Source organism: Bubalus bubalis, chromosome 3 (genome assembly GCF_019923935.1).
Source record: "Bubalus bubalis isolate 160015118507 breed Murrah chromosome 3, NDDB_SH_1, whole genome shotgun sequence".
NCBI classification, from domain to species: Eukaryota; Metazoa; Chordata; class Mammalia; order Artiodactyla; family Bovidae; genus Bubalus; species Bubalus bubalis.
In genome coordinates, this window is record NC_059159.1 from 138,328,625 (window position 1) to 138,355,533 (window position 26,909).

The following is a 26,909-nucleotide window of genomic DNA, read 5'->3' on the forward strand; positions in this document are numbered from 1 at the left end:
GTTGGAGACAACCTGTTACCAAGCGAATGAATAAAGGCCACCCAAGTCAGAGAAAGACACAGACAAAAACTAAAACATTGGTTTACCCAAAGCAAGCCAAGGATGGAATCTCATCTCCACAGCTGGTACATAGCAGTTCACAACCCAGGGTTAACTGTTATTCAGGTCACTCTAAAAGAGCTCAATTGTGGCAAAATCAACCCAGGAGAGATTCAAGCAAAACTACACCCTGATAACGCCAGTTCTGAGAAAGCCAGCATGTTCCTTGGACCATCACTAGATGGTATAGCTACAGGTCAAAGGGCTTGAGGATATCCCCCATGCCATGAGGTATTTTAATTTCTACAGCCCAAAATCACAAAGGTAAGTTAGAGAGTGCAGGGCAATACAGAAATGCCTGGTGAGCGAAAGGAGTCATAGTTTATTCATGAGGCTATCACTTGTGGAGGAGAAACTTAAAACCTAATCATTTCACCACCTCCAAGTTACTGATAAAGATAAAATGTCCAGCAAAGGAGATGTAGACCTAAAGAACAGACTTGTGACACAGTGTGGGAGGGAGAAGGTGGGATGAATTAGGAGAGTGACATTGGAACATACACATTACAATATGTGAAACAGATAGCCAGCGGGAATTTGCTGTATGATGCAGGTACTCTGTGATAACCTAGAAGGGTGGGATGGGATGGGAGGTGGGAAGGAGGTTCAAGTGGGAGGGGACATATGTATCATCTATGGTTGATTGATGTTGGCAGAAACCAACACTATACTCAAAGTAACTATCCTCCAATTGAAATAAATAAATTTTTAAAAATAAAAGTTAAAAAAAAAGATAAAATGCCCAAACATCTTACTAAATGCACAGAATTAAATAAGAGCATGAGCATCCTTTAAAAAATAAGCATTAAATTGGGGGTCAGAGAGATGACTGAATTCAAAGCTGAGATGGAAATTAGAAACCAGTGGTTGTCAGATAAAGGCTCCAGAGTCATACATAATTAAAACTCACACACCCAATGCCTCCTTACCCATGGGATGTCTCAGAAAACTAAGATAGGGGTGGGGAGGAAGCCTGGATGAGCAGTAATGAGTTAAAGGGCCAGAATAAGTCACCGCAGATCCACTGGTTCTCAAACTTGTATGTATGCTGGAATCCCGTGGAGCTTTGCAAAAGCAGACATTCCCAAGACAGAGACCTCTGGGGACAGCACTGGGCATCTGTACTTTATAAAATGCAGCTGGTCCAGAGTGCTGAAGCCAATAAGGCTGGCTAAGAGGATCTACGAGCTCTTAACCAAAAACTGATGCAGCAAATGGAAAAGATATTTTTAATGAAGGAAAGGATCTTACTACACACAGCCCCTGATTCCAGCTGCCCTGAAGGTCCAACTTAAGTCTTTCTTCCCCCAGAGCTCATCTAGAAGAGCTCCAGGGAAGAAGGTTCTGGATCCAATCCTATCACATAAGAAAAACGACAATGGGATCCCACAGTGGACTCAGGGTTGATCTGGGCTTCAGTTTGGACCCTGCCATGTCCCGTATAACTTTAGATGAGCTCCCTAACTCTTCTGAGCCTCAATTTTCTCAGATCAGTCACATGGGGATGTTTTGAGATTTAAGTATGACAATACATGTAACTCACCTTGCTTGGTGACAGCACAGAGCACACCTTGCCCCAGGGAAGGAGCTCCTTTTGGCATCCTGGGAGGGTCCACATTCACAAACAGAGCACACACATTGATTTGGAAGATCTGATGAGATGATTTTTTTATGTCCAGGATCTCACATAGTGCTCTGCATGTGGCCAACAAGCAATAAATGAGTATTTGAGGGCTGGATGACTCGAAGGTTGGAGATAACCTGTGGATTTCATTTTGGGGTTATTCTACTTTTCTCTCACTGACTTTTAGCAAAACTGACTGAACAATAAAGTCTTAAACGAGATGGAACATTTCCTCTCATCTATTTAGTTGCTAAGTCTTTAATTAACTGTTACTAACAGAACATGCTTCCCTGGTGGCTCAGACAGTAAAGAATCTGTCTGTACTTCAGGAGACTCGGGTTTGATATCTAGGTTAGGAAGATCCCTTGGAGAAGGGAAAGGCAACCCACTCTAGTTTTCTTGTTTCTGGAAAATCCCATGGACAGAAGAGCCTGGTGGGCTACGGTCCATGGGGTCGCAAAGAGTCAGACACGACTGAGCGACTAACAACATAAACATCAGAACATAGACACAAACGACTTAAATGGCCCTGCTTAACTGCTAGAAGAAAACTGCTCACACCTAAATCCCATGATAATTAGGGGGGGCGAGGTAGACAACCTTCCACTTCTTGGCTAGTTAGAGGAAACTGAGGGGAAAAAAGATGAATGAACAAGCACTTGCTCTGTAAGTACACAGAGAACAGACTCGACAACACAGGAAGCCAATCTGGCTGCCTGCCCTCCTGGCCAAGTGGGGACCAGTACTGGTAAGAAGAAGCAAGAACAAGAAACTGAAACTTTCTGAGCAAGTCAGAAATTCCCGGGCCCATCTGAATATCCTGCAACCTTTCAAGCAACTAGAAAAACAGATGATAATCTGCATGTCCCTGTTCGTTGTCTATATCAAAATGTTTGGCCTTATGCTAGGATGCCTGGGAGGCGACCGTGTTCCTCTCACCATTTCAAGCTATCATTCACAGAGAAGGGCCTGAGGACACAGTGGCAGATCAATGGGGATGGGCAGGACACCAATTTCTGAAGAATGAGAGCAGGATGTTGAGGGCTGAATGGACACGTCTTCGAGAATCCACACTGCTCAGTCCAAAGGCAGAGAGGACTTAGTGGGCAGGCACTGGTATTCAGGTCCTCTCCCATAAGAAAAGGCTGGAAAGGAGTCATGACACATTCAAAACCTGGTTCAAAACTTCCGACCACAATGAAATAGGTCACCTTTGAAAATATGTGGGATATCTATTTACCAACAGAGATATTTGAATTTAAGTGCTGGAAACCTCTGAATGAAGCAGCTGCTGTTTTATTGAGAGAACTCAAAACTCTCCAGAGAGCTAGCAAAGGTGTCCCACCCGGGATTTGGGTTGATCTGGACTCCAGTTCTGGTCCTGTCACTCCTAACTGTGTCGCTTTAGACAGGTGTCCCAACTCATCTGAGCTTCAGTTTCCTCAGATCTGAGAGGGCTGTTCTGAGTTTAGAACACAAGAATAGGTGTAAATCCCCTTTCACTGTGACAGTGCAGAGCAGGACCTTATGCTCATCCACGTGAATGACTCTGTGAAGGGACTCTGCTGCTGTCAGAGAGGCCACCTGGAAGAACTGGATTCCAGCGTTACTAAGTGTAATGTACAAGTAGTGTTCCATGGGCAAATAAGAATAGGGAACACTGCAGCCAATTTCTTGGTTTGCCCAACTTCTCAGAGCAATGAAGGTACTAATGGGCACCATGATCTTCAGAGAAGACTCAAGGCAGGCCATAAAGTATGCAGCATTTCTCAAACTGAATTCTGCAAGAACTCCTTTCCTGACAAAAGAAGCGAGTCCCATGGCCCACAGTTCAGGAAATGCTCATCCAGAACAAACTACAACGGTAATGCATGTGAGAGAGTGGCTCACTCACACACCCTGTGGGATATGACGTTTCCTGATTGGCATCTACCCAGGCACCATCACAATGGAGGAGACATTCTAGAGTCAGGAATGAGGACAATGCTACCAAGAAAGGGGAACACCAGCCAGGGGAACACCACACCAGCTCATGTGAGGCCATGAGCATCCACCCAGGGAGGTCAGATACATCCCATCCCAGCTCCTCCTCTTAGAGGCACAAGAGAATTCCATTATGGTTTTTTTCTTTTTCATGAGAATAACTCTAAATTTATATTGCAAGTTAACAGAAAAGTAGATTCTTCTTACTGAAAAACTGCTTTTCATGTGAATAGATCCATTTTGTAAAGTATAGAAGCTAGACCAAGAGAGGTGACTATCACAGGTGAGAAAAAATGGTTTGGGGTCATTTCAAAAATGTTCCTATAATTTTTGTTAATATTTTTACATTATACTACTTCAAATGCACATAATTTTCATTTGCATAAAGTGCCAATAGCCTCTATTCAGAGCCAATCCTTCACCAGTGTTCTTTCAAAAAAGCACACTCCAATCTGCCTCTTCAAGTCACCAACCCTCACCACACTCACTGGGGTCACAGCCATGCCTACGGGATCACCCTTCCCAACTTATTCTGCACCAGTTGACTCAACCTTCCTAAAATAAGCATCACTGTACACCCCCTTGCAGACCTTAGAGGGTCCCCTCTTTGTTTGTAGGATGTCCAAACACAACCAGCAACTGGACTTTGAGGCTCTCCATAGTAGGACTTCATCTCCCCCATGTCTTCCCTATGGTCTTATACAACACTCTAGGGTCCTAAGCTCACCTTGCTTCTTCCCAAACCCAAGCCTTTCTGTAATCTAATCTCCCCGACAGAGATGGCCACCCCATGCCTTGCCAACTCTAAATCCTAATCCTCAATTCCTAATTCTCAAGTCCACAGAATCTTCCATGTGACTCCAATCAAGCGCCCCCCTCTCATCAGATTTCTACAGCAGAACCTGTACTCTCCATGTCATACTTCTTTTATGAACTTCTGTTGTTGTTTAATTTTTTATAGTGATGTTTCATTTTTCACATGTCTTTGACTTTCCATATAATGAAACTCCAGTTTCTTAGAAACAGCATCATCCACTTGATTTGTAATCCCACTAACAATAATAAAAACAAGAGGAGGGGGAGAGGAAAGGAAGAGGCCGGTCAGTAAGCTCAAATGGGAAAAACCACCCTCTGAAGGAAAGCATTCATGCCAACTTCTGCTCTCCAAAGAGTTGGGGCTCCTCCCTCAAAATTATCACAAGGAATTCGTCTTGGCCTCCTTCAGGATTCGGGCTCAGTGCTGGCAGAGAAGGAAGTAGAAAAACAAATAAATGGGGACAGATCCATCTGTTCCAGGTAGGACAGCAAGGTGATGAAATCTTACAGCCATAAACTCCTGGCAACCTCTGGTTTACATTTTCTTCGCTTTCCTAGAAGTTGGGATTGAGGAGAACTCATGTTTTTGCATTCAGGGCCTATGAGAGCGCAGAAGGCACAAAAGTAAGGCTGTGTACCGTGTGTGTGGTGCACACACATGTTAGCAATACACAGACACAAACACAGAGAAACAGCACTGAAAGCACCTCAACGTGTGTTACCACACCCTTCAAAATTGCAGACCTTTAACAAGACAAAGTACACTAAAAATGCCAGCATGGTGAGACCACTAGAAATCATCACAGTCTTCCCTTTCCCTGTGGAAGAATTACTGCCCTTTGTTACTGTCTGGGAGACCAAACTAGAAATCAGAGCCTGAGTTACTCTTGTCTCTATCATTTATTTAAGCCCATTTCCTGCTAAACCTACCATCTACATCTGATAAAGTATATAATATTCAGTTCACTCATTTTTGTTACCTCCTCAGAATGCAAAGCAAAAGTTATGATGAGAGAAAAGTCAAAGATTCTTGTGGGGCGAACATGTAGCACACTAGCAGGTGTGTGAAGTCACTCCAGTCATGTCTGACTCTTTGCGACCCTATGGACTGTACCGGGCTCCTCTGTCCATGGGACTTCCCAGGCAAGAATACTAGAGTGGGTTGCCATGCCCAACTCCAAGGGATCTTCCCAACCTAGGGATCAAACCAGGATCTCCAGGGTCTGGCAGGTGGGTTATTTACCACTAGCACCACCTGGGGAGCCCATAGCACACTAGACTACAACCCAAAGAGATCTCTCACCTATGCATCTGAATGGCATCTGTTTCTGGGGCAATCTGATGAATCAAAATCCAGCTTTAATTAAATTTTAAGACTTTAAAAAAACAGGTAACACCTTCTAGCAATGATAGACAAGCAAATAGAAAACCTAGACAAAACTTTAAAACAAACAAAAAATTCTCTTTGAAGGTATCAAAAAGTTACTAAGACAAGCAAAACCTGAAAGGCCAAGTTCCCAGAGTAAAGAAGCCTGAAGCTGCCCCACAGTGTCTCCCCACCACCACCACTTAGGCATTTGCTGATTTGTAAACTTCACAGAAAACAAGAGGAGCAGAGCAAAAAAACGTCTGCTAAAGGGATGGTCAACTAAGCACAGCTCTCACCACTAATAAGGAGATATCATTGGAACTCAGAAGCCATCAAAGCAAAGAAGCTTTTGTATACACTCCAACTGTTCAGTTGAAGAAGAATAATACCTTCTATTATTTAATTAAAATTATCTGCTCCTACTCTAAAACTTTGCCTGCCTGCCAGAAGCTAAAGGAAAAAAATCCTCTGTGAAAGAACATGTCATCAAGAGCCTCCCCAGTTTTTCATTTATAATACCCAAGATCCAATTAAAAACTACCAAGACCAAGAAGAAAATAAAATCAGACAATAGTAATCATCTCACAGTTGATCCAGATAGTGGGATTATTAGACGTTATTAGACTTAGGCTAAAAATCACTGAAGAGCATGTTTAAGAAAATAGATGACAAGATGAAAATCTCAGCAAACACTGAAATCCATATATTTTAAAAATTAGATGGAAATTCTAGAACTAAGATGCAGTGTAATTGAAGAAATTAAGAATGCTACAGGTGGATTTACAGCAGAATAAACCCAGCTGAAGAGAGAATTAGTGTTCTAGAAGATGTTTCAGTAGAAAAAATTTCAATATGAAACTAAAAGATGCTTGCTCCTTGGATGAAAAGCTATGACAAACCTAGACATCATATTAAAAAGCAGAGAGATTACTTTGCCAACAAAGGTCCATATAGTCAAAGCTATGGTTTTTCCAGTAGTCATCTATGGATGTGAGAGTTGGACCATAAAGAAGGCTGAGCACCAAAGAATTGATGCTTTCAAACTGTGGTGTTGGATAAGACTCTTGAGAGTCCTTTGGACAGCAAGGAGATCAGTCCTAAAGGAAATCAACCCTGAATATTCTTTGGAAGGACTGATGCTGAGGCTGAAGGTCCGATACTTCGGCCACCTGATGTGAAGAGCTGACTCAATGGAAAAGACTCTGATGCTGGGAAAGACTGAGGGCAGGAGGAGAAGAGGGCAACAGAGGATGAGATGGCTGGATGGCATCACTGACTCAATAGATATGAGTTTGAGCAAACTCCGGGAGATGGTAAAGGACAGGGAAGCCTGGAGTGCTGCAGTCCATGGGGTCACAAAGAGTCAGACATGACTGAGTGAACCACAACAAGAAGAAGAAAATATCCAGAGTAGAGCATGGAAAGGAAAAGGAAAAATCCAAAGAAAACCAAAATAGAGAATATCTGAATCCATGAAAGAGGACAAATATTTATTGAGTACATGCTGCAGGTTAGACACAGTTATCTTCAAGTAATTAAATCTGATTTCATTAGTCACTGATTTTCATTTGACAAATTTCAGGAAAAAAGCATTCATAATATTTGAAAGAGCTTTTGTTTCAAATATATATTCATAATAAGTTTAGAGAACACTTTACAGTGTGTAAAGTGTGATGCCTAGTAAAAGTATACAATGGTCTTTGAAGTTGGAATAAACTCAGTTCACATGCTATTGTCATCCACTACCTGGACACACTAACCTCAATTTCCTTGTCTATGAAAAGCAACAATATCTGCCTAGAAAGGTCCTGGGAGAAGCAAATGAGTTAAGACATATAAAATACACAACAAAAATACCCAGACTAAATGAACAGCCTCTAACTTTTCTCTTCCCCAGGTCTCACTTATTTAAATAGTATTCACTGAGAGGGTATTGGCTGAGTATACTCAACTTCAGTAACTACAAGAATCAAACGAACGTAACGTGTACCTATTTCAGATCCTATGTTAAAAATGTAGACAAGTGACTCAGCAGTAAACGATTCTGCAATGCAGGAGACGTGGGTTCAGTCCATGGGTTGGGAAGATCCCCTGGGGAGTAGGAAATGGCAACCCACGGCAGTATTCTTGCCTAGAAAGTCCCACACACAGAGGAGCCTGGTGGGCTCCTACAGTCCCTGAGGTCACAAAAGAGTCAGACACGACTGAGTGACCAAACAACAATGACAAAAATATGTGGTGCCTCCCTGAATCAACAATAATGAAGTCCACGTTGGTTAAAACAAAATGCTGGGTGTTTGCTTGAATGGTTAACAGCACAGTGGTGATGCTGTCGGAGCTGGTGTGGTGGTGAAGGCAAGGAGTTTGCCCCTGAATATGTGGGTTCCAAGGGTTAAGCTGTCTCCAAATTGAAGATGTTCATCAACAGTTAGAAACCTGGAGCTCAGAAGAGAGGTGGAAGTGGAGATAGAGTGGATAAGGAAAGTCAAGAGATTGGCTGAGGCCACCATGGGAAAATGTACAGCAGGAAAAGAGGGTTGATATGCTAAATATAGCCAATACTTTTGGAAACTGCAGGAAAAAGTCACCGGTTTCCCACAACCAGAGTGAGCATCAGTACACAACATGGGTCTCCTGGGGCTTACTTTACCTCGTGAGTCACAATCTTGTCCCACTAACTAGAACAAGACTCCCTATCACATGGTTTCATAGACATTTGTACTTTTTCCTTTGTGGCTCTAATCATAATTGTATTTAAGTAATGTTTGATGATGTATGTAAGCAATGAATGTATTGCCTTTCCTCCTAGATTTTATGATCCTGGAGGGCAAGGGCTGTCTCTTGTTCACCATCACATTCTCAGTACCCAGCAAAGTATCTTGCAGGTAGTAAGCACCATTCCACAAATATGATGAATAAAAGAACAAGGAAAACCAGCTCCACAGTTATGAGCCGAGAATCCTGCTTTTCAAAGTGTGATCCAGCAGCATCAGCATCCCTGAGTGCTTGTTAGAAATGCAATCTCTCAGGCTCTACCCCAGACCTACTGCATCAGAACCCACAGCTGATCTGTATGCACATGAAATTTGAAAAGCTCACTGTAGATGCTTTTGATAACTAGACCAAGAAAATCTCCCCCTGAATGAGTAGAGGAAGATGAGGGAAATGGTTTTGAATTCAGGAACCTGGTTTGAAAGTGAAGTCGCTCAGTCGTGTCCAACTCTGTGCAACCCCATGGACTGTAGCCCACCAGGCTCCTCCGTCCATGGGACTCTCCAGGCAAGAACACTAGAGTAGGTTGCCATTTCCTTCTCCAGGGGATTTTCTTGACCCAGGGATCAAACCCAGGTCTCCCGCATTGCAGGCAGATGCTTTAACCTCTGAGCCACCAGGGAAGCGCTTAACCAAAATTTCTTGAGAGCTAATTTTTTCAAAGACAACTAGGTTGTGTAATTCCTGTCTGATTGCTTGCCCTTAAATCAGAGGTTCTTGCTTTAGGGTCACTTCAGCATCACTGATGGTTTTTTAAAATACTGATACCTGGATCTCACCTCATCTTCCTAGAAATTCTGATTTAATGAGTCTGGAGGAGGCTGGACCACAAGGATTTGCAAAGTTCCCCAGGTGACTTTAATGCCCAGCCTGGTGGGCTGCTGTCTATGGGGTCACACAGAGTCGGACACGACTGAAGTGACTTAGCAGCAGAAGGTTGAAAAATACTGCCTTGGATAATTCCAAATACTACAGCTGAAGCCTCTTAATCAGGTGTACCCCAGACTGTGTCCAAGCCTCTCCCCAGTCATGGGTTATGCCCAGCCCTAAGGGCAGCAGATGACCAGCTTGACCTTGGGCCAGCCGGCTGCTGGTCTCACACAGAACTTGATCACATTCTGCTCCCCTTCCTAGAACACAAAGGCTTTGTTGCCAACATCCTCAATGAATCCTTGATTGTACTTCTCTTAGCTGGTTACCAAGACCCTCCCATGTCAAGGTCTTTCTTCTCATGAAGAAAAGGTTTTTGTCTCAACTATCAGCATCATTTGATTGAAACTATGAAGCAAAAGTATTCTCTCTGCCCTATTATTTCTAGATATCATCCACAACTCACATATTAGCTTCTCAACCTGAATCTTAAGTCTCCTGACCATCCCTACCTCTGTTTTCAGGCTTCCCTGGTGCTACCTACTGGGATTTCCAGTTGTCCACCCCTCCTCCACACACTTTAGACATTCCAAGGTTTGGGCCTTGTCTGGATCTTTTCCTTAAAAGAATCTACATACTGCTTGTCCTTTTCCACTGAGACTTGAACTCCCAGTGTGAGAAGAGCCATCAGACTCTCATCTCACCCCATGAGTACATCCTAAAATACTATTTATGCTGCTCTAAGGCTAAGAGTTGAGTCATTGGAAAAGACTCTGATGCTGGGAGGGATTGGGGGCAGGAGGAGAAGGGGATGACAGAGGATGAGATGGCTGGATGGCATCACCGACTCGATGGACGTGAGTCTGAGTGAACTCCGGGAGCTGGTGATGGACAGGGAGGCCTGGCGTGCTGCGATTCATGGGGTCGCAAAGAGTCGGACACGACTGAGTGACTGAATTGAACTGAAGGCTTAGCCCAATTTTCTTTCCCTGAACCACAGCCCTGCTCATCTTTCCAGGACTGGCTTCCCTTCTTGCTTCTATTTCTTATCCCAAAACTATATTCTGGCAAATGAAAACTCCTGTGTCCAAAGACTTATATTTCAATTTAGAACTATGAATTTCTCACGCTTAACAAAAGGTAAAACTATACAGTTCATTCTCTTTACAGCAATGGCTTAGAGAGAGCCACCTAACCGTAATATCAGTCCCCTAAGGAGGGTTCTAAATCTAGGCCTGTAACTCCCCATGTGGGTTTCAGGGGCTCTGTGATGCTCTGCAAATGTATGTGGGGAAAATATGTTTGCTTTTCTATAAAGTAAGTCCATATTTTTCATAAGATCTCCAAGAGAGTCCTGAGAACATGAAATGAGCCTCAAAATCATTAGTTGTTTGGAAAACGCAAATCAAAACCATGATGAGATACCTGTTCACACCCACTGGAGTGGTTATTGATTGAAAAAAAAAAAAGAAACAGCAGGTGCTGATGAGAATGTAAAGAAATTGGAGATCTAGTGGGAAGTAAACTGGTGCAGCTGCTATAGAAAACAATTTGGTGATCCCTCAAAAAATTAAAATAGAAGTACTATTTGTTGTTGTTGTTCAATCACTAAGTTGTGTCCGACTCTTGCCTAATATATCAAATGGTTATTTTTAAGCATGTAATTTTTAACAAACTTTTCCTGTTTCTTGTCCTTTCTTCCTTCTAATTCTATGCCAGGTAGAATGAAGCAGAAAGATGAGGTTGGAGAGTATACATATGTTAGATGTTATTTACTGCTAAGGTCCCAGGTTTATGGATACTAATTACATTATTATAAACAAAAAAGAGGGATATCTTCCATGTTCCAATGATGTGAGTGTATCATAAACTAGGGATTATGATTGATCAAATTCTGTGTACCAGAGGCATTTTAAAGAAAAATAAAAATCAAAGGGGGAAAATGGCTTTTCTAGGTATATTGATAAAAAAGGACAATTTGATAAGAGAAATTCTACTTTCAGCTTTTTGAAATGATTGTTATTTAGAAGACTATCCATACATTGCCAAACCAAATACTAGAATGACACCACTAAAGGAAAATCAGTATATACAAATTCACATTAGTAAGAAATCCAATACAAACGTTTTTTACAAGGAAAGTACCATCTTTTGTTTAAACTCAAATTCCATGTATGAAACATTGGTTTGTCCCAAATTTCCAGGGTATTCACTTCAAGAATAATTCTATGAGATGTTTCAAAGTAATCTAGAAAAGAGGAGTCCTCAGTCTAATAAGGAAGGGAAACTCTGAAAGCTCAATAAAATCAAACCTGTTTCTTTTTCCCACAGCACTTTACATGCTAATGAGCCCTGTGATCACCAAGAGGGGTACTGTAACCTTTCCCAGTGGTATTTGATCACAGAACCCTTTGCACAGACAGCCAATATCCTGACTTGGGAAATGCTGTTGGTGTGTTTTAGGCTTTTTAAATATATTACATATAAAGTAAATTCCTAACAAATCAGACAGAAGGCAAAGCAAACAGAAGTGAAGACAGCAAACCACTAGCACTTTTCCAGCCTATCTTCTTTCAAGGCTCTTCACTGTCTCCAGGACAACTTAACCATTGGTGACAAGGCTTGTGCATGTGTGTATCTGCTCAGTTACTAAGTCATGTCCAACTCTTTGTGACCCCATGGACTGTAGCCCACCAGGCTTCTCTGTCTGTGGATTCTCCAGGCAACAATACCGGAGTGGATTGCCATTTCCTTCTCCAGGTGATCTTCATGGTCCAGAGAGCAAACCCATGTCTCCTGCATTTCCTGCATTGGCACGCAGCTTCTTTATCATTGAACCACTTGGGAAGCCATAAGGAAGGTTCATTTACAGGAAGTTCCTACCAAGTACATTTTTGGAAGCAGCATCCACTTGTTTGAAAATTTCAAAGTATATTTATTTGCTGGATTCCCCACCAGATGATTTCAACAAAGACTGTAAAGTTTTTTGTGAGTTACTATATGTAACTCACAAAATAACAATGAGCAAAGAGTTTTCTTTTTTAAAGACATAGATGGATACTACAATCTGTCTATGGAGTGGCCAACAGCATCCATTAAGCATTTACTATGTAGAAAGCCCGAAAGAGGGTTGATGGAATATTCCAAGAAAAATCAGACTCCATGCTGAGAAATCTGTATGCAGGTCAAGAAGCAACAGTTAGAACTGGACATGGAACAACAGACTGGTTCCAAATTGGGAAAGGAGTACATCAAGGCTGTATATTGTCACCCTGCTTATTTAACTTATATGCAGAGCATATCATAAGAAACACTGGGCTGGAATCAAGCACAAGCTGGAATCAAGATTGCTGGGAGAAATACCAATAACCTCAAATATGCATATGACACTACCCTTATGGCAGAAAGTGAAGAACTAAAGAGCCTCTTGATGAAAGTGAAAGAGGAGTGTGAAAAAGTTGGCTTAAAACTCAACATTCAGAAAACTAAGATCATGGCATCCAGCCCCATCACTTCATGGCAAATAGATAAGGAAACAGTGACAGACTTTATTTTGGGGGGCTCCAAAATCACTGCAGATGGTGATTGCAGCCATGTAATTAAAAGACACTTGCTCCTTGGAAGAAAAGCTATGAACAACCTAGACAGCATATTAAAAAGCAGAGACATTACTTTACCAACAAAGGTCCATCTAGTCAAAGCTATGGTTTTTCCAGTAGTCAAGTACGGATGTGGGAGTTGGATATAAAGAAAGCTGAGCACCTAAGAATTGATGCTTTTGAACTGTGATGTTGGAGAAGATTCCTGAGAGTCCCTTGGACTGCAAGGAGATCAAACCAGTCAATCCTAAAGGAAACCAACCCTGAATATTCATTGGAAGGACTGATGCTGAAGCTGAAGCTCCAATACTTTGGTCACCTAATGTGAAGAACTGACTCATTTGAAAAGACCCTGATGCTGGGAAGATTGAAGGCGGAAGGAGAAGGGGATGAGATGGTTGGATGGCATCACCAACTCAATGGACATGAGTTTGAGTAAACTCTGGGAGCTGGTGATGAACTGGCATGCTGCAGTCCATGGGGTGGCAGAGAGTCGGACACAACTGAGTGACTGAACTGAACTGATGCTGTCAATGATTATAGTTAATACCAAGAACAAAGGTCTACCATAGTATATTCTACTAGGTTTAGGGGATGAAAACAGGTATAAAGTGTGTAGTTACTATTCAGAAAAATAGGACACATAAACTTCTTAATATTTCAACATAAATAATTGGTACATAAATATGATGGGTTTCCCTGGTGGCTCAGATGGTAAAGAATCTGCCTGCAATACAGGAAACCTGAATTCGATCCCTGGGTCAGGAAGATCCCCTGGAGAAGGGAATGGCAACCCACTCCAGTATTCCTGCCTGGAGAACTTCATGGACAGATGAGCCTGGTGGTTTATAGTCCACGGGGTCGCAGAGTTGGACACAGTTGAGCAACTAACACTTTCACTTTTCATAAATATAATAAGTACTCTGTTAGTATGACTATTACCAAAAAGACAAAGACATCAAGTATTGGCAAGGATATGGAGAAAAACAACCCTAGTGAACTGTTGCTAGAGATGTAAACTGGTGCAGCCACTGTGGAAAACAGTATGAAGATTCTTCAAAAAGCTAAAATAGAACTACCATAGGATCCAGAAATCCCACTTCAGCATATATATCTGGAAGAAATGAAATCAGTATCTTGAAGAGATCTCTTCACTCCCATGTTCCATGCAGCATTATTCACAACAGCCAAGATACGGAAACAGCCTAAGTGTCTATCGACAGATGGAATTTGTGGTACATATATATATACACACAGTGAATACTATTCAGCCTTAAAAAAGAAGGAAATCCTGTCCTCATAGATGAACCTGAAAGACATTATATTAAGGGAAATAAACCAGATACAGAAAGGAAAAAAATCTGTCTGATCTCACTTATATATGGAATCTTAAAATAGTCAAAATCATAGACACAGAGAGTACAGTGACAGTTACCAGGGCAGAGAGGTAGGGGAAATGGGAGATGCCGGTCAGTAGGAAGAAAGTTTCAATTACGTAAAATGATAAGTTCTAGAGATTTAATGTACAGCAGGGTATTTACAGTTGATAATATGGCATTTCATACTAAAATTTGCTGAGAGTAGATCTTGTGTTCTCACAACAAAAATTATAACTATGCGATGTGACAGACGCAGAAGTCATTTCACAATGTATATATCAAAGCATCATTTTTACATTCTTAAATATATACAGTTTTTATTTTTTAAAAAAGTATTGTAGAACATTATGAAATAGGAAAGTTTCTGAAGCCAGCAGCTCTAGGGATGGACTCTTGGAAATAAGATATCTTGGGCTACAAACCAAAAAGGAAGGAGGATGGATATTCAATCAGAAGGGAAGAAATAGAGGTATCCCAATTAGGCGGAAGAGCTCATGCAAACCCACAGGCAGGAAGGAGCATAGATGCCACCAGCAAACCAATTTAAGTCAAAGAATCCAACCATGAATGTGGGCCCACTCCCGCCTCTGAAAGCCACATGAGCTGTGTTTGTAAGTTTAGGAGATGGCAGAGGAGGCGTGATTCCGGACCAGGAGCTGTTGCAGGGACATCCTGGCATGGCAGGCAGCCCCCTGGTCGTGGCAGCGGCAGCAGCGCTTTTGATAGTCTGCTTCGACAGTGCGGTTTTGGAACTGTTCCTGGGAGCTCCGCCCTGAATTTGTTTGAATCCATTTACCACTCTGCCATTGAGTCTATACCACTTAATAAACCCTTTTGTGTTTAAGTGAGCTATTGTGGATTCTAACGTCTACAACTAAAACCTTGTCTGATGCAAATGTAAACTGTGGCACAGTATAAAATGACAGGGTGTGAATTTAAACCTATGTGGGGTGTAAAGAATCCAAGCGCATGTACTGAGCCTGCACACACCCCTAACGGGCCACGAGAAATGTATTTCAGAAAAAGCTGCTGATTCTAAAGGCACACAGTAGGCCTTCAGACTCACTACAGAGAATTTATTTTCATCATTGGAAGAGAATATTTCTGGTGAAATTTTGGAGCTTAAGGATAAGTGCTGAAAAGATATTCAACATCACTGATTATTCAGTTCAGTCACTCAGTCGTGTCCGACTCCTTGTGACCCCATGAATCGCAGCACGCCAGGCCTCCCTGTCCATCACCAACTCCCAGAGTTCACTCAAACTCATGTCCATTGAGTCAGGGATGCCATCCAGCCATCTCATCCTCTCTCATCCCCTTCTTCTCCTGCCACCAATCCCTCCCAGCATCAGAGTCTTTTCCAATGAGCCAACTCTTCGCATGAGGTAGCCAAAGTAATGGAGTTTCAGCTTCAGCATCAGTCCTTCTAATGAATATTCAGGACTGATTTCCTTTAGGATGGACTGGTTGGATCTCCTTGCAGTCCAAGGGACTCTCAAGAGTCTTCTCCAACACCACAGTTCAAAAGCATCAATTCTTCGGTGCTCAGCTTTCTTCACAGTCCAACTTTCACATCCATACATGACCACAGGAAAAACCATAGCCTTGACTAGACGGACCTTTGTTGGAAGAGTAATATCTCTGCTTTTCAATATACTATCTAGGTTGATCATCACTTTCCTTCCAAGGAGTAAGCGTCTTTTAATTTCATGGCTGCAGTCACCATCTGCAGTAATTTGGGAGCCCAGAAAGATAGTCTGACACTGTTGCCCCATCTATTTCCCATGAAGTGATGGGACAGGATGCCATGATCATTATTTTCTGAATGTTGAGCTTTAAGCCAACTTTTTCACTCTCCTCTTTCACTTTCATCAACAGGCTTTTTAGTTCCTCTTCACTTTCTGCCATAAGGGTGGTGTCATCTGCATATCTGATCATTAGAGAAATGCAAATCAAAACTAGAATGAGGTATGACCTCACAGTGGACTGAATGGATATCAGCAAAAAATATCTACAAACAATAAATGCTGGAGAGGATATGGAGAAAAGGGAACCTCTTGCACTGTTGATGCAGCCACTATGGAGAACAATACGGAGGTTCCTTTAAAAACTAGGAATAAAACTATCATATGACCCAGCAATCCCACTACTAGGCATACACCCTGAGAAAACCATAATTTGAAAAGATACATGTACCCCAGTGTTCATTGCAGCACTATTTACAATAGCCAGGAAATGGAAGAAATCTAAACATCCATTGACAAATGGATGTATAAAGATGTTGTACATGTACACAAGGGAATATTACTCAACCAAAAAGGGAATGAAACTGGGTCATTTGCTGTGACATGGGTGAACCTAGAGTCTGTCATACAGAGTGAAGTCAGAAAAAGGAAAACAAATACTTTGTATTAACGCATACATATGGAATCTATAAAAATCATACTGATACAATTATGTAAAGTTTAAAAATAAAATAAAATTTAAAAAAAAAATCATACTGATGAACCTATCTGTAGGGCAGGAATAAAGACACAGACATAGAGAATGGACTTGTAGACACAGTGGAGGAAAGGGAGGGAGGGACAAGTTGAGAGACATATATTATGAGTGTATATTAGCACTGACATATATATATACTACCATGTGTAAAATAGATAGCTAGTGAGAATATGCTGCATAGCACAGGGAGCTCAGCTCAGCTCTGTGATGACCTAGAAGGTGGGGTAGGGGTGGAGTGGGAGGGAGGCAATATATGTTTATGTATAGTTGATTCACTTTAATGTACAGCAGAAACCAATACAACATTGTAAAGAAACTATGCTTCAATTAAAACAAAACAAAACAAAACAAAAAACTCTTAAAAAGAAAAAAAAAAAAGGTAAGTGCTTATTCCTTAGGAGAATATGTTTAAAGTCTTCCTTAACAATTAGTATAAAACTTCCCCCCACAATCCTTTATATTAATAAATTTCTTTAAAGAGTTTACCTAGATGAAGTGCTCCTTCTCTGTTCCCACACTAGCTATAGGAAGGGACCTTAAGCAAGTAAGCATGTTTTTAAATAATATTCCTTGCCAATACAGAGTATAACATAGGCACTGGAATTTTTCCCAGTCACAGAATCCCCTCAATCAATCATGGGGAAATGTGGCAAAGGAAAAAGGATTCAGTCAAGCGTAGACATCTATATTTTACAAATGTGTTGCCAATTTTCAAAGAAGTAAAAATATCAGTGATTAGTCAAGAAAAAGTCTCAAATCTACTGGAAGGGAAATGACTTGGGCTTGGGAAATATTATTTGCACCCTAGTAAAACCAAAGCAGTTGTAAAAAAAGAAGCAATATAGAGAAAGGCTCTATCTTCTGACATATATCTAGAGATATAGTCTATTAATTCCGCCCCCCAAAAAAAAACATATAATAAAGTCCACTGCTGTGGATACTAAATAAACATATGTCAATGCCTTAGCTTCCTTGTGTTCTGGAGGACTGGTGTAATTCTGTCCCGAGGCTTCAGGCAGAGAAACAAACATCAATGACTAGCTATGTCTGGGCATTCATTAATAAATTCTCATCGAGATGACATCAGACACATGAACCTAGATCAGAATCCTGCACAGGGGGCTGGAGAAAATCATTCATAGACAGCCAACATGAGTTATGCCATTTTCTCACTGGTGTGTAAAATTACATACACTTATAGTTTATATTTCTGATCTAAAATGTCCTTCTGTAATCTGATGCAGAAAATCACCTGGTTTGCCCTTACACTAACAACCATCTCATTAAACCACAGAGTAATTCATAAATAATTTAACAGGAACATGACTAATTTTCCAGTCCCATTTTGATCTTTAGGAGACAGGAGATCTGTAAATAGTGCATTGTGCTTTACTGCCACATAGCACTTAATTACACTAAGCAATTTCATTAAAACCGAGAAAAATAATTTAGAAGTAGTTGAGTTCTTCAGATCATTAAATTCTGAATGAGAGACGTATCATGTCTCACAGCTAAAGCTGGCTTTCCTGTCAAACCCTTGGGGTGCAGTGCAGCCTCACTGATCCTCCGTTTCAGGGACAGATGGGAAATACTCCTTAGTGGTAGTGAAAGGCGCTTAGTCATGTCTGACTCTTTGTGACTCCATGGGCTGTAGCCCAGCAGGCTGCTCTGTCCATGGGATTCTCCAGGCAAGAATACTGGAGTGGGTTGCCATGCCCTTCTCCAGGGGATCTTCCCAACCCAGAGATCAAACCCAGGTCTCCCGCATTGTAGGCAAATTCTTTACTGTCTGAGCCACCAGGGAAGCCCAGTGGGAAACACTACTTTGCATCTTTAAGAGTTCACTTTTGGGATTCCCACTACCCAGATATGACTCAGGAAAGAGCAAAGAAAGGACAAGCTAGGTGGGGTAGTACAAAGAGAGGGGCTTCCCCAGTGGCTCAGCAGGAAAAGAATCCGCTTGTAACGCAGGAGATGCAGGAGACTCGGGTTCGATACCTGGGTCAGGAAGATCCCCTGGAGGAGGGCATGATAACCCACTCCAGCATTCTTGCCTGGAGAATCTCATGGACAGAGGAGCCTGGCAGACTACTGTCCATAGAGTTGCAAAGAGTTGGACAAGACTGGAGCAACAGAGCACAGCACAGTACAAAGAGTGCTGTGCCAGGTGTTACAAAACCTGAATTCCAGCTCTGTACTCAGGCACTAATGTATCGTGTCTCTCTCTCTCACACACACATAAGATCTATAAAAATTAGGTGGATTTAACCAAGAGAATACAAGTTCCCTACATGCCAATGATTCTTAAACACCTTCAACAAATTTGAGGAAAAAAGCTCCTTTGCATGCATGCACGCTAAGTCACTTCAGTCATGTCCGACTCTGTGCGACCCCATGGACAGCAGCCCACCAGGTTCCTCTGTCCATGGGATTCTCCAGGCAAGAACACTGGAGTGGGTTAAAGCTCTTTTACCAGATTCTAATATATTAATGGATATATGGTACAAAGTTCAATGTGTATCATATATATTAAAAAAATGTAAAAAATGTGTATATGTTTTAGTCACTTGGTCATGGGCAACTCTTTGCAACCCCATAGACTATAGCCCACCAGGCTCCCCTGTCCATGGATTTCCGAGGCAAGAACACTGGAGTGTGTATCCGTTTCCTTTTGCAGGGGAAGATTCTCAAGAAGAGTCCTGACCCAGGGATTGAACTCAGGTCTCCTCCATTGCAGGCAGATTATTTACCATCTAAGCCACCAGGGAAGCTCAATGTAAAATATACTATAATGTTTATATGAGTATATTAATGTATAATCCTACCACAAAGAATTATTCACATTACCCCCTTGTACAGACAAAACATCTCTGTTGATCAACAGTGAATAACATACATTCACTAAATTCCATGAAGTGAAGTCAAGTCGCTCAGCCGTGTCCAACTTTTTGCAACACCATGGACTGTAGCCTACCAGGGTTCTCCATCCATGGGATATTCCAGGCAAGAGAACTGGAGTGGGTTGCCATTTCCTTCTCCAGGGGATCTTCCTGACCCAGGGATCGAACCCCGGTATCTCACATAGCGGGCAGACGCTTTACCCTCTGAACCACCAGGGAAGCCCTATAGAGATGGCAGCGGTGGGATACAGAGACACAGTTTTGAAGCTGAGACCAAAGGGGCTACAAAAACATACTCTGCCGACTTATAATGCTGATAGCTCACCAAGGCAGACCAGCACTGAGCATCTCTTCTAGGCTGTACACTTTACAATAGCCTAAGGTTTTGCCCATCATAAGGGCCTCCAGAGTCCCTGGGAAGCTACATTTGGCAGCCAGCAGACGGCAGGGAAAAGAATGCACTTTCCACACATGGCAGTTCAAGGGTGCTTGCCAGTCAAGTGACCAAACCCTTCCCTGGCTCATCTCAGCTTATGTATTCTACCAGGTGAGCCCACCTGTTTCCACTGGCCCATGAATCTATGTCTAAGTCTTTAAAACCTATAACATAATGGGACTTACTCTATGCCTTTGTTTAAAGGAACATTAGTTAATATCTCCATTCACACACACACATACCCCACTAAGTCCTTTGATAGCAATCACTGAATATTCAGCACTATGGCTAAATTTGAAGTAAACTCTTGCATTAACAAAGACATCTTGAATCAACATGACGCCATAGACTGATTATGAATATCCTCCCAAGCACCACTGTAAGCATGTTTTGTCTAAGCATTTGGTTAGCAGGGATCCTTTCAACACTGCTTGCGCTGCAAACAGCATTACTTCCCATCTAACCCCTGCCATTCATCGCGTTTGACATGCTGTTGTTTTCAGCAGAGCAAGAAGAGAATATTAATGGTGTCACCCAAGTTATCATCAACAGAAAGTAAAATTTATGCCAGTGGGGAAAATGCCATTAGTAGTGGATTATGAAAGGTCACCAAAAAGCCACCGTACCAAATGAATCAAACAGGTTTTGTCAAAAGCACTTCTAATTATTCCTAAGCACCAAGACTTTACCGCCTCCCTCTCCTCCCCACTCCAAAAAGCCTATCTCAGTGGAATAAGAGATAAAGACCATCTGTATATTTCTCTCTACTTGTAAGAAACTGAATTTTAATACAAACCACCTCATCTCAGAAATCTGCTGAAAGGCTTCTGAAGACATAGATGGGATATAATAACAGATCTCCAGGACACTGCTGGAGTTGGTGAACTTCCAACACCACAATAGAGGCTCTCAACAAATGAATTGAATGCAGCAAATATTTTCTAAGCCCTCCCTACATGACAGTCCTGGTCTGCAGACTGGGGAATGCAGACATACTAGGAGAGCCCTTGATGAGAGAGAGATTTAACCACAAATCATTCTGTATAAGGAAGTAGCACAGAAAACGGAATGATTAAATATCAGGAGAGTGCGAAGAGACTTTCCAGGGCTGACTACACATTGGGGGCTTTTGGACATGAATAGAGTTGAAGTTTGGGGTGACTCTATTAAAATATATACTGCTTTTATCTCTTTTGTAAAGAAGCACACTGAACCACTGAGGTTTTTTCCCTAGAATTCTATTATAGTTACATAACCTACATACAAGGAAATAGTTGGCATCAAGGATGCACAAACATCTCGGTAATATGCTCTCCTTCAACTCAGCTGCAGAAGGAACATACCAATGCACAAAAAGGAAAGACGGAAATAAAAATGCTGTTGTTTGGAGCCCCTCTGAAACACTTTGCTGCTGCTGCTGCTGCTAAGTCGCTTCAGTCGTGTCCGACGCTGTGCGACCCCATAGACGGCAGCCCACCAGGCCCCGTCGTCCCTGGGATTCTCCAGGCAAGAACACTGGAGTGGGTTGCCATTTCCTTCTCCAATGCATGAAAATGAAAAGTGAAAGTGAAGTCGCTCAATCGTGTCCGACCCTCAGCGACCCCATGGACTGCAACCTTCCAGGCTCCTCCGTCCATGGGATTTTCCAGGCAAGAGTACTGGAGTGGGGTGCCATTGCCTTCTCTACTGAAACACTTTACTCTGCATTTAGTCCTAAGCTAACATTAATTTCACACAGCTCCACTGAAACTTAGCCATCCTTCAATGCAAATTTAGTCCTGGATGCAACTGCAACCCACAGAGGAACTGATCAACAGTGAAAAGAAATATGCTATTGCTTAATCCTATGGATTAAAACACAAGGGATTACACAAGAAGATAAATGGCCAATGAAGCCATAAGTAGAATATCTACAATTTAGAAAAGGGGAATCATGTTTGAAAAAAAAAAAAAAATTGGTCACAATACTTCCACTCTCCTGATATTTGAATCATTCTCCTCACTTCATTTCACACTCACAACTCACTTTCTCCATGAAGTCCTCTCCAGCTACCCACACAAGTTCCACCCACTCAATAGTGAGGTTTTTAAGGCAGGCAGGCACCATATCTCCTTCACTGAAAAATCTCCTTCCCACTCACAAAACCCAAGGCTGGACCATCAGCATGGTCCCCCCATTAAATGCTTGACAAAGTAAAAAATAGGAACAGGAAACAATTTAGACATTTTCCATGCTGCATAACGAAGAAGATCCTACAAGGAAAATGGGGGAAAGAAATTAAGAGTGAATAAATTGTGAAACTGTCAGAAGTCTCCCATTTCCCCCTTCAGCAGAAGCTCACTCCCATAGACATGTGTGTGTATGTGTGTGTGTTTCATAAATGACAGGAGGAAAAGAGGATATTCTTTATTCTGCTCAGGTCTCCAGCCATCTCAACAGCCCTGTCAAGTGGCCCTGGTGTGACCTGTGGCAGAAGCCTGCAAGATCTCATATTAGGTAAGCAGAGGTGGAAAGAAAGAAAAGTTCCAACCACTGTACTACGGGGCCTGGGTGCCATGTTTTAGGACCAGTTGAAAGTTGGGCATTTAGAATAACAAACTAATATAAGTTCATCACGAAACTCAGCAGAGCCACCTGGACTGTCTGGTGCCCACAATCAAAGGTACCATTTCCCTTCTGTCTCAGACATTAGCTCTACACAGTGCATGGACTTCACCATCTTCAAATGCAAATTTAGTCATTCAACATGAGATTTTTAAAAACTGCTCTTATATACAGCTGTACTGAACTCACTACTTTTAAAAATTATTATTTTCGATTCAACCTCAAGTAGCTGAGAAAAAATGTACACAATACTGCTAAAAATAATAGTATGTTAAAATAATAATACTCTTAAAAATTAATGCCTTCAGGTAAAAAATTCACTAATGAAAATCTCAATAAATGTAACAACCAAGTCCAGTCAACATAAGAGAAACAAAGTGGCTGATGACTTATATTCAGCCTTCCCAGGTCACACACCCCCAGGGGCAGATCACTGAAGTCTCAAAGACAAGAGGACAGCCAAACACTGTTCCAATCCCAATAAATATGATTTGTGTTTCCTGACCTTCTTGCCTTCAATCCCCCCACTCTCAGTTCAATTCAGTCACTCAGTCAGTGTCCAACCCTAAAACACACTTAACACCCAATCTCTTTTTATTTTCTATCACCTGGCTTTTTATCTGCTAATTGTGCCTTTTCCCCACAGTCATTACAGGAACTTCCCCTGCAGTCTGCTCATCCCAGAAGCAGAAACAACCGCAAATCTGTCAAAAACACCAGACCATTAGTGGCAGAGTAGGTCCCAAAGACGGACACTCCTGGGAAATGTTGCAATGGAAAAACAACAGGGCCTTTTTTGAACTTCCTTTTGCAGTTCTGCACTCCATAATGGAATTAACTTTTCATCTATTTGGCACAACTGGGATTTGGAGAATGAGGAGATGCAGATGCTAGAAAACCAAAATCCTTCAAAAAATGCCTTTAGTGAGCTTTCTATAATTTGCAGACTTAGAGACTAATTAACCAGTTTGTGGAAGATCCAACTTGTTAACACACCTCTCTCTCCCTCTCCCTCTCCCCTCACTCTCTCTCTCTCTCTCTCTCTCACACACACACACACACACACACACACACAGAGTTCCTATTGTTGCCCAAAGCAACCATTTAGAAAGCAAGCATAATAAAGTGGGGGAAAATGCATGGAAAGTAAATACTACACTCCAGTAGAGCCCAAAGTCTGTCCCAAGCTCATCATTTCACGAGATGCTCCAGTTTTAAAAATTATGACTTTGATAACCACCCATGTATATTCATTTCACTCTTGGAGAATCCCAGGAAGCACTAGGACTGAAGGTTCTGTGAAGTTCTGCCATTTTTCAAGATGTTTATCTAAACTAGCATATCCCATGAAACCCCTTTTTTAGTGGAATACCTAGAGTATTTTAGGAAGTATCACTGCACTTAATTTGTATCCTCTTAGCTACAGCAATTAGAACATCTGACTGCAGAAACTTGAGATAAAAAGAAACAGTAATTAGTTTGCTGTTCCACCAGGGGTAAGAGGGGAGGGTTTTGATAACAAATTGAACTGTGATCAAGAAAAGATCATAAACGTGATTGGAGACAATAAAGGTGATGCTTGCTGGATTTCCTGACTCTCTGGACTCAATGTTCTCTGCCAGAGCCCTGGGAAGGACAGGCATACTGAGGAGCTTTGTCCAGTAACTGCCCCCCACCAAATACACACACACTCACCCACCCATCTTGGAGAAAGATACCACATGCTGAAGGGCACCAACCAGGACTCCGGGTCTGTGATGAGTCATCAGGGGTCACCTGTCTGGAAGATTCTGCCACATCAGCAACACCAAAAGCTTCAGTCGATCCATGTCCTTCCACACAAACCCTTGTGGGACCGGCACAATGGAAAATGGGAAGGTCAGCCAAGAAAACCATTTTGGAGGCTCACCCCGACCACTGTAGGAGAGCGATTACATTACAGTCTGTCGGGAAGTGGTATTTTGAGCTCTCGTCTACTTAACTGGGTATGGTTGCCAGGAAAAGTTATCCTCCCCAAAGCAAATTGACATGTGCACGTGACACCAAATTCAGGATGGCAGTAATGCCAGAGAGGGAAGAAAAGGGACAGGGACCAGCGTCCATGGGGTGGGGCTCACATATTTGTTAATCCTTTTTAAATATATTTGTTAACATGCTACTTCTGAAACTGGATGGCAGTTGATGCTGTCAGTTAATATCTACTCTTGTATGTAATTGTGAAATACATAATTTTAATTATAAAATGTATATGTATCACAGCCTGGGCCCACGGGGAAAAGTCCCATATGTATTAAGAATGGCATTGAAACATGTAAAATATCATGTATGAAACGAGTTGCCAGTCCAGGTTCGATGCACGATACTGGATGCTTGGGGCTGGTGCACTGGGACGACCCAGAGGGATGGTATGGGGAGGGAGGAGGGTTCAGGATGGGGAACACATGTATACCTGTGGCAGATTCATTTTGATATTTGGCAAAACTAATACAATTATGTAAAGTTTAAAAATAAAATTAAATTAAAAATAAATTTAAAAAAAAAAAGAATAAATCAAGACTTCCTGTCATTCTCCTAGGTCATTGCAGGGCAACCTTGCCCTCATTAATTAATGTCCTAAATGGAAGGTGATTTGATTGAAATTTCTTTCTTCAGAAACTGAAAAGTGACACACTGAGAGAGTTCAACAAAGACAGCAACCACACCATAAGTCCCAGTTAATACAGGAGCACTTCACAGGGGACATGATAATAAAGCACCTACAACCTGCCTATTAAGAACTCTTGTCTCTGGGCCTTGCCTGGTGGCCCAGTGGTTAACCATCTGCCTGCCCTGCAGGGAACGCAGGTTGAATCCCTGATGGGGAAACTAAGATCCCACATGCCACGGAGCAACTAAACCCACGTGCTGCAACTACAGAGTCCACACAGCACAACCAGGGAGCACCCTGTGCACCACAACGAAAGATCCTGCATGCCACAACTAAGATCAGACACAGCCAAGTAAATTAATTAAATAATCTTTTTTTCAAAAAATCTTGTCTCATTGGGCTGTAAACATGGTATGGGATTTGGCTTGGTTTCTCCCTGCAAAGTGGCCCCAAATGTGCCTCAACAAATTCCACTTTCCTACTGAAAGATGTCTACACTCCATAACTTTCTGGTCACTCAAAGATGTTAGAACAGGTGTGGATGGGTATTTACGACTCATTCCTACACCTTAAGCTCAGAGTCAAAGCTGGTGACTCCAGCAGTACAGCGTAGAAGGCTTCCTTCCATCTCCCTTTGTTCCGACTCCTCCAGGAGTAAAATATTTTTAGGTCATGGATATTCAGAAAAACCACATCAAGTTTTTCCATGGGTATTTTTCTTATAAGATTAGAATGTGAATGCGCATTATACCCCTGGACCTCACACTAGTATAAAATAAAAAGGCAATATCGAAAAGAAGTGGTTCAGGAAAATCTGGGATGTTTCTCCACTGGCCCCTTTGCCATACTCTTCGCTGGAAACCTACCCAGGGAAGCAGCTCTTTCTGCCATCTTGACAGGTTTTTGCTTTCTCTCACAAAAACTATTTTCTTTATGGGTTTCCTTGATAGCTCAGCTGGTAAAGAATCCGCTTGCAATGCAGGAGACCCAGGTTTGATTCCTGGGTCAGGAAGATCCTCTGGAGAAGGCAATAGCTACCCACTCCAGTATTCTGGCCTGGAGAATTCCATGGACTGTATTAATGCATAATCCTTTTGGAATTTTCCAAATAGTTAACATCTGTCAAAATTGTGAAATATTTATACCTGCCTTTTGTCTATGCATATATATGATATTTTGAGTCGGCATGTATATATATGTTCTCCAAGCCAGGCTTCAGCAATACGTGAACCGTGAACTTCCAGATGTTCAAGCTGGTTTTAGAAAAGGCAGAGGAACCAGAGATCAAATTCCCAACAACCGCTGGAT

General features: G+C 41.9%; 1 protein-coding gene across 14 annotated transcripts in view; it reads right to left on the reverse strand.

Moving 5' to 3' along the window:
- FRMD3 (FERM domain containing 3) overlaps positions 1-26,909 on the reverse strand; it is a 380,275-nt gene that overhangs the window by 270,504 nt on the left and 82,862 nt on the right. The window contains exon 1 of one of the 14 annotated variants that reach the window (XM_044940216.2): positions 24,694-25,333. The exons of 12 other annotated variants lie outside the window; for them this stretch is intronic. In XM_044940216.2, the coding sequence (XP_044796151.1) occupies positions 24,694-24,720 (27 nt within the window). In that variant the 5' untranslated portion in view covers positions 24,721-25,333. Of the gene's footprint in view, positions 1-1,642; positions 1,852-24,693; positions 25,334-26,909 lie in introns of those variants that run through there. One more of the 14 variants, XM_044940215.2, reaches the window with a different exon arrangement.